Genomic DNA, 13,948 nt, shown 5'->3' on the forward strand with positions numbered 1-13,948 from the left:
CATTGTTGTTGTTGTTTTGCACTACAAATAAGACATGTGCAGTGTGCATAGGAATTTGTTCAGTTTTTTTAAAAAATGATAATTCGGCCCCTCCACAGTCTAAAGGATTATGGACCGGCCCTCTGCTTTAAAAGTTTGAGGACCCCTGGTCTAGATGGCCTTTGGGGTACCCCTTCCTTAAGCCTTTGGTACAATAAGGCCTTCTTCAATGGAACCCTTGGCAGCACAGAAAGTGAAGAACACCCCACACTTTTCATCCAGGAACCCAAAAGTTTGGGATTATCCTTGTTTTGGGACTACAGTTCCCAGAATCCCCCAGCCAGCAACGCTGGCTGGGGGATTCTGGGAGCTGTAGTCCCAAAACAAGGATAATCCCAAACCGTGGCCACTCTTATGTGACTCCCGATGGAGCGGATTCAGGAGTATATTTACACTATCATTCCCATTATCCTGGGTCTCCTGGGAGGTGCAGTCCCTTCTGGGCCTTACCTGGGTCAACGTTGAGTCGCCACATGCTTTCCTGGCGTCCTGCAGAAAGCAAACAGAGATTATGGCAAAACCTTTCCCCTTTGAAGCCCCACAAATTCTTCCTGACCCCCTCCCTGGATATAATATATTCTGGGGTTCATTCCGGTTCCCCTTTGCCTTGGTCCTCACCTGTCCCACCTTAGTGTAGATGTGTTCTCAAATTTAAATGGGCCAGATATCAGAGACTGAAGACCTCACTGAGGTCTATGAACTTGCAACGTCCTCGGAGACCCAACTCACCCTGATCTGGTTCCGCAGCTGCTCCGCTTCCTGCCGCAACTGGTCCAATTCACTCATGGTGGAGCCGGGCAGCGGGGGGCGGGTCGGAGGGAGGGAGGGAGGGAGGGAGGGGGCTTTGCCGGCAGCCCCTCTCAGGCGGCCACGATCCTGGAGGCGGCAAGGGAAAGGGGATCCATTAGCCATTGCACAGCACATAGCCCAGGGCCCCCAACCCAGCACAAAGCGAGGCTAAGCATCTATTGGTTTATCTGTATATCCATCCACCTACTTATACAACCATCCATTCATCCACCCACCCACTTATCCATCCTTCCATCCATCCATCCACCTATCTATTCATCTATCTATCCATCCATCATCAACTGATCCACACATCTATCCATCCATCCATCCACCCACCCACTTTTCCATTTATTTATTTATTTACAGCATTTATATTCCACCCTTCTCACTCAGGGCGGATCACATTGCACATATAGGCAAACATTCAATGCCTTTTAACATAGAACAAAGACAAGACAAGCATAGGCTCCGAGCGGGCCTCGAACTCATGACCTCCTGGTCAGAGTGATTCACTGCAGCTGGTTGCAGCTGGCTTGCTCTCCAGCCTGCGCCACAGCCCGGGCCTATGTTTCCATCCATTCATCCATCTATTCATCTACCTATCTATTCATCATCTATCTATCTATCTATCTATCTATCTATCCATCCATCCATCCATCCATCCATCCATCCATCCATCCATCCATCCATCCATCCATCCATCCATCTGATCCACACATCTATCCATCCATCCATCCACCCACCCACTTATCCATCTAACCATCAATTGATCCACACATCTATCAATCTTCCATCCATCTATCTATTCATCCATCCACCCACCCACCCATCTACTGACCCACCCATCCATCCACCCACCTATCCATCCATTCATCCATCTTTCTATCTATCTATCTATCTATCTATCTATCTATCTATCCATCCACCCACCCACGCACCTATCCATCCATACACCCACTCATCCATCCATCTTTTCATCCATCTATTCATCCATCCACCCATCCACTTATCCATCCATCCATCTATTCATCTATCTTTCTATCAATCCATCCATCCATCCACCCACCTATCCATCCATTCATTCATCTATTAACCCATCCATCTACCCACCCACCTATCCGTCCACCCACTTATCCATCCATCCATCCATCCATCCATCCACCTATCCATCTATATATCTATTTATCTATCCATCAACTGATCCACACATCTATCCACCCACCCACCCACTTATCCATCCATCCATCTATCCATCAATTGATCCACACATCTATCTATCTTCCATCCACCCACCCACCTATCCATCCATTCATCCATCTTTCCATCCATCTATCTATTCATCCATCCATCCACCCAACTCCCTATCCATCCATCCATCCACATTCACTGTTACAAATGCAGAATCCCTACAAAAGTGAAATGCCACAAATTATAAATTACTTATTTACTTGAGTTGCTAATAATAATAGTATGGATTGTCAATGTTGCAATCCCAGGCGACAGCAGGACTGACGAGAAGCAACCGGAAAAGCTGACACGAGATGAGGATTTAAAGATCGAACTGCAAAGACTCTGGCACAAGCCAGTCAAGGGGGTCCCAGTGGTGATGGGCACACTGGATCCACGGTCTCAAGACCTTGGCCTGCACTTGAAAACCATCGGCGACTTCCAAATCGCCACCAGTCAGCTGCAAAAGGCCACCCGACTCAGATCTGCATGCATTATTTGCCGATACATGACAGAGTCCTAGACACTTGGGAAGAGTCAGCAGAGGGATCTTGTTTGCTGTGTCCTCATCTTGTTGTGTATCCAATAATAATTGTAATAATAATACCATTTAACATTTGCTGGGGTTATGGGCACAAAATCCCTACAAAAGTGAAATACTGCAAATACAGGCAGGCCCCGTTGCCGAGGTTAGGCCCGTTTCCAAGGCAGGAAGAGGAGAGGATTCCCATTGGGCCGTTTTTTAAATAAAGGTCTGGCCCCACCAATGGGAGGAGGGGGAGAGGGTTGCCGTGACAACCCGAGGCCCCTCCCTCCTCCGCCTGCCTTCTTCCTCCCTCATCTTTGGCAGCGGTTGCCCCGGCAACCAGATGTGGGAAGCCAGGCAGGAAGCCAAGATGGATCCACCGACTAGGCCGAGAGCTCGGCCCAGCCAAACATATGCCTCCCTAATCCCTAATCCCATTTGCTTCGTTAGGGAAAGTGCGCTAAAACCTGGCAAATCTCGTCAAGTGTAAACGAGGAGGAGATTACGGCCGGATTAAGGCCGCCGTCCGTCCGCGGAGGGACACCAAAGAAGAAGAAGACCGTTTCCGGGAGGAAAATCACCATTTTGTGGGCCTTCAAAGGGGCCCAAAGACCCCACCGACGGCACCGTGGTTTCAGATTACGACTCTTAGATTCCTCCTTCGAAATAATATTATTAAAATGGGGTTTTAAATCTCTTAAAAACGACAGAGGAGTTACAAGGCTGTGAAGTCATGTCCGACGCTGAGGCTGAAACGATATGGAGTGCAATTACAGAAATGCTATTAAAGAAAGGACAATACCGAGCAGAAAAAGGAGCTTCCCATCTTCTCAACCTCATCAGAAGTTGTGAGGTTTTTCCATACTTCACAACCTCTGAGGATGCCTGCCATAGATGTGGGCGAAACGTCAAGAGAGAATACTTCTAGAACATGGCCGTACAGCCTGGAAAACATACAACAACCCTGTGATCCCGGCCATGAAAACCTTCGACAACACTTCTCATCTTCCTTTTCTCTATTTTTTTTCCATGTCAGGAGTGACTTGAGAAACTGCAAGTCACTTCTGGTGTGAGAGAATGGGCTGTCTGCAAGGATGTTGCCCAGGGGACATTGTCCAGATCTGTTTTGATTTTTTTTTACCATCCCTGTGGAAGGCTTCTCTCATGTCCCCTCATGGGGAGCTGGAGCTGACAGATGGGAACTCACCCAACCACCCCAGAATTGAACCGCCAATCTTCAGGTCAGGATCCCAACCTTCAAGTCAGCAGTCCTGCCAGCACAAGGGTTTAACCCTATGATCTATTATTATTATTATTATTGACACAAAGACACAACAAACGAGATATACAGTAGAGTCTCACTTATCCAACATAAATGGGCCGGCAGAACGTTGGATAAGCGAATATGTTGGATAATAAGGAGGGATTAAGGAAAAGCCTATTAAACATCAAATTAGGTTATGATTTTACAAACTAAGCACCAAAACATCATGCTTAACAACAAATTTGACAGAAAAAGTAGTTCAATGCGCAGTAATGCTACATAGTAATTACTGTATTTACGAATTTAGTACCAAAACATCACAATGTATTGAAAACATTGACTACTAAAAGGCAGATTGTGTTGGGTAATCCAGAATGTTGGATAAGCGAATGTTGGATAAGTGAGACTCTACTGTATTATTATATTTATTTACACCCTACTTTATCTCTGCTGCAGAAGACTGTATAAATAATACAGACTATTTATATACTGTTGATACTACCATCTATACACATAATAAAAGTGAAAATCGGCATGTGTGGACGTGGCTGGGGTGTCCACTAACACCAGTGGTTCTCAACCTGTGAGTTCCCAGATGTTTTGGCCTTTAACTCCCAAAAATCCTAACAGCTGACAAACTGGCTGGGATTTCTGGGAGTAGTAGGCCAAAACACCTGGGAGACGCATAGGTTGAGAACCACCAACTTACACAGTCAAGCTCCCACTTCCACAAATAGCTCCCACTACACAGGAGACACCACTGGTCCTTGATCCAATGACATTGCAGGTTATAGCGAGCACCGTGAACATGTCAAGAGCCCTGCCTATGTCCTCCACAAACACCATCCTGCCCACCACCCAAGGGAAGGCTTCCATACAGGGACAATTTCATCCTAGATTTTCTGTTTTTCCTCCACCACAGACATCCCAGTGTTCCTTACTCTCTCCATTGGTGTGGCATTTGCATGACCCCGCCCACTGCCTCTCCCATAACCCTTTCCTACTCTTTCCTATGCCGCACAGCAAACAGAATTGATCAGCAGCTGAACATACTGGAGGTGTTTGGGGGCCTGACTCAACATGATGGAAGTTGTAGTTCAACTTGCATCAAGGCAGAGCACTGTGAGCCACTTCAATAATATATCTGGACCACACAGAACTCCCATGACCAAATACTGGAGAGGTTTGGGAGGAATTCACCTTGATTTATAGGAGTTGTAGGTTGCAGGTGATGTATAGTTCACCTGCAACCCAAAAGCACCCTGAACCCAACCGACAATGAACCTGGAACTAACTTGGCACACAGAACCCGCATGACCAACACAAAATACTAGAGGTCTTTGGAGGGATTTATAGGAGTTATGGTTCACCTACATCCAGAGCTCACTATGAATCCAAACAATGATGGATCTGGACCAAACCTGGCATGCATACCTGATACCCCCAAATTTGAATACTGGTGTGTTTGGGGGGGGGGGGGGGTTATAGGTACTGGGATTTATAGTTAACCTGCAATCAATGATCACTCTGAACTCCGCCAAAGTTGGAATTGGATTAAACTTGGCACACTGTGCCCCCATGACCATCAAAAAATACTGGAGGTCTTTGGGGGAAATTCACCTTGATTTGGGGGAGTTGTAGTTTACCTACATCCAAATAGCACTGTGAACCCAAACACTGATGGATCTGGACCAAACTTGCCACACATACCTGATATGCCCAAATTTGATTACTGGAGGGGTAATCAAATCAAAAAAGAATTGGCCTTCCTTTCTGGGAGTTGTAGTTCACCAATAACCAGGGAAACTGTGACCTCCACCAAACTTGACACGCAGAATCCCATTCAACCTACTGGAGGGGACTGACTCACCATAGTGGGAGTTGTAGTTTACCCTACAGCCAGAGAGCACACTGAATCCCACCCATGATGTACCCAGCGCAAACTGGCCCAACACTGCAAAGTGCTGGTGGAGTTACTGGAGGTTAACCTGGCATGATGGGAGTTGTAGTTCACACACAACCTTATGTATTTTGTACAATTAAAAACTGCCTTTTTCAAATAACCTGGGCAACGCTAGGTACCCAAACTAGTTGTCTAATAAATGATATAATAAATGATAATGTAGTTCAAATGATGAAGTAGAAACATAATAATATAGTATACATAATTAGTAATACATGAATCATTGCTAATAAATAATACATTACAATGCTGTCGTATTGTAAGTAATAGGTTGATATAATTATGGTGAATACAGGTATCTCTTATCTGCAACACTGGGACCAGAAATGTTTTGAACTACCTGTAAATATATCATTACTACTATTATTATCATCTGCATCATCACCTTCCTCTTCAAAATATGATTAAGATTAAAAATCCTGGTTCACTCTGTGATGTTTTCACCCAAGTCATTGAAACATTTATTCTGTATTCTATATACTGTATTCTATATTTATTCTATATACTGTTGATATTGCCATTATAAAATAAATCATAAATCAGTATTCATAGCAAATTTATTATATGGTATGCATAATGAATAATATATAAAAACATAATCATTACTAATAAATAATTAATTATGATGTAGTTGTATTATAAGTAATAGATGCATGTAATTATGGCTACTACAGATATCCCTTATCCAGAATGACTGGGACGAAAAATGTTTTGGATTCTGGAACACATGCACTAAATTATTATCACCATCATTGACTCTACCTCCTCAAAATATGATTAATGCTAATACTAATATTAAAATCCTGGCCTCGCAAGGCCCTGGGAGGGCATAGGTGCGCAAGATGAGATTGAGGCATAGGTGGGAAAGGTATCTCTAATCCAAAATGCTTGGAAGCAGAAGTCTTTGGGATGTTGTGCTAAATAATAATAACAACATGAACAACAATACCGACTTCTCTTCCTCCATCTATTATTAATAATATATATACTAATATTTAAATCCTGGCCTGGTTCTGGGAGGGCTATAGGTGGGCAAGATATCCCTAATCCAAAGTGCTTGGAAACAGAAGTCTTAATAAGTACAATAGAGTCTCACTTATCCAAGCCTCACTTATCCAAGTTTCTGGATTATGCAAGCCATTTTTGTAGTCAATGTTTTCAATATATTGTGATATTTTGGTGCTAAATTTGTAAATACAGTAATTACAACATAACATTGCTGCGTATTTAACTACTTTTTCTGTCAAATTTGTGGTATAATATGTTTTGGTGCTTAATTTGTAAAAACATAACCTAATTTGATGTTTAATAGGCTTTTCCTTAATCCCTCCTTATTATCCAAGATATGCCGGCCCGTTTAGCTTGGATAAGTGAGACTCTACTGTAATAATAATAACAATAACAATAATACTGACTTCTCTTTATCTATTATTAATACCAAGGCTACTATTAACATCCTGACCTAGATCTGGGAGGGCCCTAGGTGGGCAAGGTATCCCTAATCCAAAATGCTTCGAACCAAAATTGTTTGGGTAATGGGACTATGTATTATTATTATTATTATTATTATTATTATTATTAGTACTGATTTCTCCATCTATTATTAGCATTAATACTAATCTTAACGTCCTGGCCAGGCCTGGTCTCAGTGATGGGGCCATGGGGTGGGCGAGGCGCATCCTGGGAGGGAAGGAAGGAAGGAAGGAAAGAAGGAAGGAAAGAAAGAAAGAAGGCAGCCTCCTTTTGCTATGTGTAATGCCCCCCTCCCAATCCTGCTCCGGACCCCCGGCTGGCCCTGCATGGTGACTTGGCATCCTCCGGCTCTGATCCTATGCCATGGGGGGCTCTGCTTTCCTGGGGCTCTTCAGGGGAAGACAAGAGGGACAGGGGCCGGGACAACGCCAGGCCCACGGGGGTGGGCACAGAGACCCTCTGATCTCTGCCAGCAAGCAGCAAAGCCGGCAGAGGAGGCTGAGGCTGCTGCAGAGTCTCCCCATCTCGACCCAAGCCCAGCAATGCCTTCCTTCCCTATGACCCCATTGCATTTACAGGCCCTGAGCACATCATATTTGTATTCTTCTTATAATAAAAACATTATTATTATTATTATTATTATTATTATTATTATTATTATTATTATATACTTATTATCCTCTTCCGTATATTATTAATATAAATTACTTGATATTATTCAGGACTCCTCCCTAACTAATGTGACCTTAAATGAATTTATTGCACTTTATCTATTTACGAATTTGTTACTCATAATGTGCACCTTGCTTATCCACTATTGCAACCTCATTGTTTTTAATTCAATGTTTTAATTCCGCTTTGTGTTTTTTCGCCTATTGTGTATATTTTATTATTGGTTTCTGTTTTTGTCCTTTGATGTTTCATATTTTATCATTGCTTGTATTTGATTTTGCTGTAAGCCGCCCCGAGTCCCCTTCGGGGGAGATGGAGGTGGGATATAAATAAACTTATTATTATTATTATTATTATTATTATTATTATTATTATTACAATAGAGTCTCACTTATCCAAAACTTGCTTATCCAACATTCTGGATTATCCAACGCATTTTTGTAGTCAATGTTTTCAATATATTGCGATATTTTGGTGCTAAATTCGTAAATACAGTAATTACTACATAGCATTACTGTGTATTGAACTACTTTTTCTGTCAATGATGTTTTGGTGCTTAATTTGTAAAATCATAACATAATTTGATGTTTAATAGGCTTTTCCTTAATCTCTCTTTATTATCCAACATATTCGCTTATCCAATGTTCTGCCGGTCCGTTTATGTTGGATAAGCAAGACTCTACTGTATTATTATAAACACTAGCATTAAAATCTTGGCTTGGTTCTGGGAGGGCCATAAGTGGGCAACATATCCCTAATCCATAATAATAATAATAATAATAATAATAATAATAATAATAATAATAATACTTCCCCTGCAGCTCGAGGAGGGACACAACATCATTAAAACAAGAGATAAAACACCACTAAAAGCCACAAAACAAGAAAAAAGCCACACAGAGAGTTAAAATACAAGTGAAAATCCCACAGATGAAATGCAGATTAAAATTCCCAATTTAAAATATGGATTTTTTAGCCCTGGGCTTGCAAACACAAATCCTGCCTCTTCTCTGGAGTCGTGCACAGAAGCTCACTCGGGCAAGGCCTTTGGAGTGTTTTATATTGGTTTCAACGCTTGTAATCAAACTTCATTCACTGGGCCCTTGGCTCTTAAATTTGTTACGTTAGGAATGGTGGGAGTTGCAGTCCAAAACTCCTGGAGGGCTGAAGTTTGCCCATGCCTGATCAAAACCATCAGCCACAAGCCTCACAGCAGAAAGGGAGCAAACTCCCCTAAGGAGAAGAAATTGGTTGCTCTAGTTCTGCAACCCAACGTTCTATATACAATGAAATGGTGCTGGTTTTCCAAGAGTGGGAAGAGACCCCCAGGGGTCATCTAGTCCAACCCCACAATCAAAGCACAAGAGTGAGGAGGATGCTAGAGAGAGTTGACGTTTCATAATAATGGAGCAAAAAGTCTGTGCATTGCCTCAGAGTTCTTCCAAAATGCTGCAGAACTTTCTTCCTCTTTCATGAGGACTAGAAACCCACTCATTTTGATAGTCATTCAAAGGAGACGGCTTTCTCTCCCCAATATGACTGGGTTGGACTACATCTCCCACAATCCCACAGCCAGGGCCCCCAGAAAACCGATGGGGATTCTGGGAGGGTCAGTCCCAAAAGGCTCCTTTCCCTATGCTCTGCTGGTCCCGTTCCTTGCACTGGGGTTTTGCTTTGGCAAGGAAAGTGGTTTGGCCAGTTCCTTCCTTGGAAAGCCACAGACGGGCCAGAGGGAACAAGGGCAACTCTCTCTGGGCCCAATCAGCGCGTTAATTAAGATCCCCAGTCAGTTAATTAAGAAATAAATCGTTGCAAAGGGAGGGAAAAGGGAGGTCCCTAGTCTGTCCCATTTAGAAGAAACGAACCCCAAGTTCTGCCTAATAGAACCCCAAAAATATCAGCTCCCATCTCCACATTTTCTCTTCCAAGGAAACCAAAGGTTTTTATTGCTCTCTCCCCATTGACTTCAATGCAAAAATCCCCTTCATCCCAAAATGAGCTTGCACCCCAACACTTTGTGGGGGTCACGCAAATAAACACTTATTTAAAGAATAGCTACAGCCTATTGTTTGCATGACAGAGTATAAGCCGACCCGAATATAAGCCCAGGCACCTAATTTTACCACAAAAAACTGGGGAAACATTGACTCCAGTATAAGCCGAGATACGCATAAAATTACACTAATTGAGGCCTCAGTAGTTTAAATGTTTTTGAATCTTTACATCAAACTGTAATTTAAGATATGACTGTTCAACTCTGATTAAATCATTATTTTCATCTTCTTCAATGTAAATGTGCTTATGTATCCTTTTAATAATAATAGAGTGGAATAATAAATGTAATAATAATAATAATAATAACAAATGCAGTAAAATAATAAATGTATTAATAAATAGAGTAAAATAATAAATGTATTAATAATAATAATAATAATAGAGTAAAATAAATGTAAAAGTAACAATAATAGAGTAAAATAATAAATGTAATAATAATAATAATAATAAATGCAGTAAAATAATAAATGTATTAATAAATAGAGTAAAATAATAAATGTATTAATAATAATAAAAATAGAGTAAAATAAATGTAAAAGTAACAACAATAATAGAGTAAAATAATAAATGTAATAATAATTAAATGAGTATTAAATAAATGTAATAATAGAGAAAAATAATAAATATACCATATATACTTGAGTATAAGTCAACCTGAATATAAGCCCACCAGGACCCTCACCCACGTATAAGCCAAGGAGGGTTTTTTTCAGTCCTAAAAATGGGTTGAAAAACTAGGCTTATACTTGAGTATTTACAGTAAGTCGAAACCACGTTGGTGTGTGGGCATCATGATCCCCCCAATAATGATACCGAGGGCAAATGAGTCAGGTGGGGGTCAGGGGTACCCCACTTTTTATGGGGCAGAGAACCTGCTTCATCTTGCAAATGTTTGTCTATGGGGTTCCCTTTCCTTTTGCTCATATAAATGATTGAATAAGGGGCAATGCAAAATTGGGGAGGGGGGTTCCCATGGGCTTCCCCTTCCTGTTGCCCCATATAAAGGATTTAATGGGGGGGGGGGAATGCAAAATCGGGGGTTTGCCTATTTACTTATTTACTGTGCTTATACCCCGCCCTTCTCACCCCCAAAGGGGAACTCAGGGAGGCTTACAAACTATTGCAATAATTCCATGCCAGATTCAGACAATAACAGTACTGTGACAGTAAAACATATTATAAAACTGTAAAAAAGTCAATTAAAATGGTCTTTCAAATGACTAAAGCATATCAAGTCTAGAACCAACGGAGCTTTGTAAACAATGAATCAATTGCTTATGGGCTTCCTCTTCCTGTTTCCCCATAGAAAGGATTTAATGGGGAGTTTGCCTAGGGAGTTCCCTCTCTCCGTTGCCCCATATAAATGACTTAATGGGGGGTAATGCAAAATGGGGGGGGGGGGGTTTGTCTATTATATGATAATATATAATACTAATAAATAATAATATAAGATATGATAATAATATACAATACTAATAATACATAATATATGATGATGATGATAATAATAATAATAATAATAATATATATAATAAATAATATATAATAAAATTAGGAGGTTGTCTATGGGGTTCCCCTTCCTGTTGCCCATAGGAAGGATTTAATGGGGGGAAATGCAAAATTGGGGGGGATTGTCTATTATATGATAATATATAATACTATTAATATTATAATAATATATGATAATAATAATAATAATAATAAATGATAATAAATAATAAATAATATATAATAAAACTGGGGGGATTGTCTATGGAGTTCCCCTTCCTGTTGGACCATATAAATGACTTAATGGGGGGCAATGCAAAATTGGGGGGTTTGTCTATTACATGATAATATATAATACTAATAAATAATAATATATAATGATGATGATAATAATACATAATAATAAATAATAATAATAATATATATAATAAAACTGGGGGTTGTCTATGGAGTTCCCCTTCCTGTTGCCCATAGGAAGGATTTAATGGGGGGGGGGGGCAATGCATGTTAATTGCTGTAATAGCATGTTTTATACATATAGCTTTGTTTGATGTTTTTATAGTTTTAATCTACAGTTGTATGCATTTTATTTAAGATATGTGATGTAAGGCATTGAATTTTGCCATTTATTATGTTGTAAACCGCTTTGAGTCCCCCCAGGGGTGAGAAAAGCGGTATAGAAATGCAGTTAATAATAATACAGTAGAGTCTCACTTATCCAAGCCTCGCTTATCCAAGCTTCTGGATAATCCAAGCCATTTTTGTAGTCAATGTTTTCAATATATCATGATCGTAAATACAGTAATTACTACATAGCATTACTGTGTATTGAACTATTTTTTTCTGTCAAATTTGTTGTGTAACATGATGTTTTGGTGCTTAATTTGTAAAATTATAACCTAATTTGATGTTTAATAGGCTTTTCCTTAATCCCTGCTTATTATCCAAGATATTCGCTTATCCAAGCTTCCGCCGGCCCGTTTAGCTTGGATAAGTGAGACTCTACTGTATATATATATATATTCAATGCCTTACATATATATTAAGGCATTGAATTTTGCCATTTATTATGTTGTAAACCGCTTTGAGAAAAGCGGTATAGAAATGCAGATAATAATAATAATAATAATGCAAAATGAGGGGGGTTGTCTATGGGCTTCCCCTTCCTATTGCCCCATAAAAATGATTTAATGGGGGTCAATGCAAAACGAGGGGGTTTGTCTATGGAGTTCCCCTTCCTGCTGCCCCATAGAAAGGATTTAATGGGGGGGGGAGGCAATGCAAAATGAGGGCTTGTTGTATGTCTTTCGGGCTGTGTGGCCATGTTCCAGAAGCATTCTCTCCTGACGTTTCGCCCACATCTATGGCAGGCATCCTCAGAGGTTGTGAGCCTTCGACAACACACAAAATGGGGGGGGGGGGGGGGTTGTCTATGGGCTTCCCCATAGAAAGCATTCCGAGGAAGCCACATTTTGGGGGGTGGGGGTGTGAGAAGTGAACCCCCTTTTCTCTGTGGTGAGTGGGCAAGGGCCCGGGGTTGCTAAGGGGCGGGGACTCCTGGGGGAGACGGTTGCTAGGAGACCACTGATTGATTGATTGATTGATTGATAGGGGGGGGGGGTGTTCTGCAATCAATCCTGTTTATTTCTTGTTGAAGCCTGAGCCTTGCAGGAGGGGTGGGGGGGGGGGCCTTGGAAAGGCTGCAATGCAATGCTTTATTTTTTATTTTATTATTATTTTTGGCCCGGGGGGGGGGGGGCAAGCAGGAAGAGGAAGCCGAAGAGGAAGCCTTTCCCGCCCCACCCTTTTCCCCCTTTCTCCCCCCCCCCCCGCCTTGCTTCTCCCCCCCAGACTCACCTCCTGCAGCAGCGCCTCGGCTTTTGGGGGGGTTGGGGGGAGGTGGGGGGAGAGGGGGAGGCGGGGGACTCCTTTCTCCTGCTCCAGGGGCGGAAGGATCCCTCCGCTGGGCCGGGCCAGGAACGCGGCGCGGCACGAGACCAAGCAGCCAAAGCGGGCGGGACTTTTTTTTTCGCGCCGCGGAGCGATACGCAGCCCCAGTGACGCGGCTCTATTTCTTCTTCTTCGCCGCCGCCGCGCCCAAAGCCGGACGCGGCCGAAACAGACTCCCCGAAAAGAGAGGGAGGGAGGGAGGCGGGAGGAGGAGGAGTGGGACGTACCAAGTCAGGCAACGGGGGGAGCCCATTGGAAAAAGAGAAGGGAAGGGGATGGAAATAGGGGGAATGGGATCCTAAACACGGAAAAAGAGAAGAAGAAATATAGACTCCACATGAAGAAATAGTTTCCAGTGCTTTAGAACTCTGAAGAAAGGAAATAATGTTTAAGATGGGATGTACCATTTGGGGATGGTGGGTTGTACCAAGTCAAGCAATGGGGGAGTGAATGTTTAAAAAGAAGGAAAAAAATACGGAAATATGAGAAATGGGATCCT

General features: G+C 42.0%; 1 protein-coding gene across 1 annotated transcript in view; it reads right to left on the reverse strand.

Annotated features, from left to right (window-relative positions):
- Positions 1-13,620, reverse strand: part of gnb2 (G protein subunit beta 2) — a 28,710-nt gene extending 15,090 nt beyond the window's left edge. Inside the window, exons 1-3 of the mRNA XM_062957938.1 lie at positions 13,357-13,620; positions 769-915; positions 490-528 (exon numbers count right to left, since the gene is read on the reverse strand). Of these exons, the coding sequence (XP_062814008.1) occupies positions 490-528; positions 769-825 (96 nt within the window). The 5' untranslated portion in view covers positions 826-915; positions 13,357-13,620. The remainder of the gene's footprint in view (positions 1-489; positions 529-768; positions 916-13,356) is intronic.
- Positions 13,621-13,948: the final 328 nt, after the last annotated feature.

This window comes from Anolis carolinensis, chromosome 6 (assembly GCF_035594765.1).
Source record: "Anolis carolinensis isolate JA03-04 chromosome 6, rAnoCar3.1.pri, whole genome shotgun sequence".
NCBI classification, from domain to species: Eukaryota; Metazoa; Chordata; class Lepidosauria; order Squamata; family Dactyloidae; genus Anolis; species Anolis carolinensis.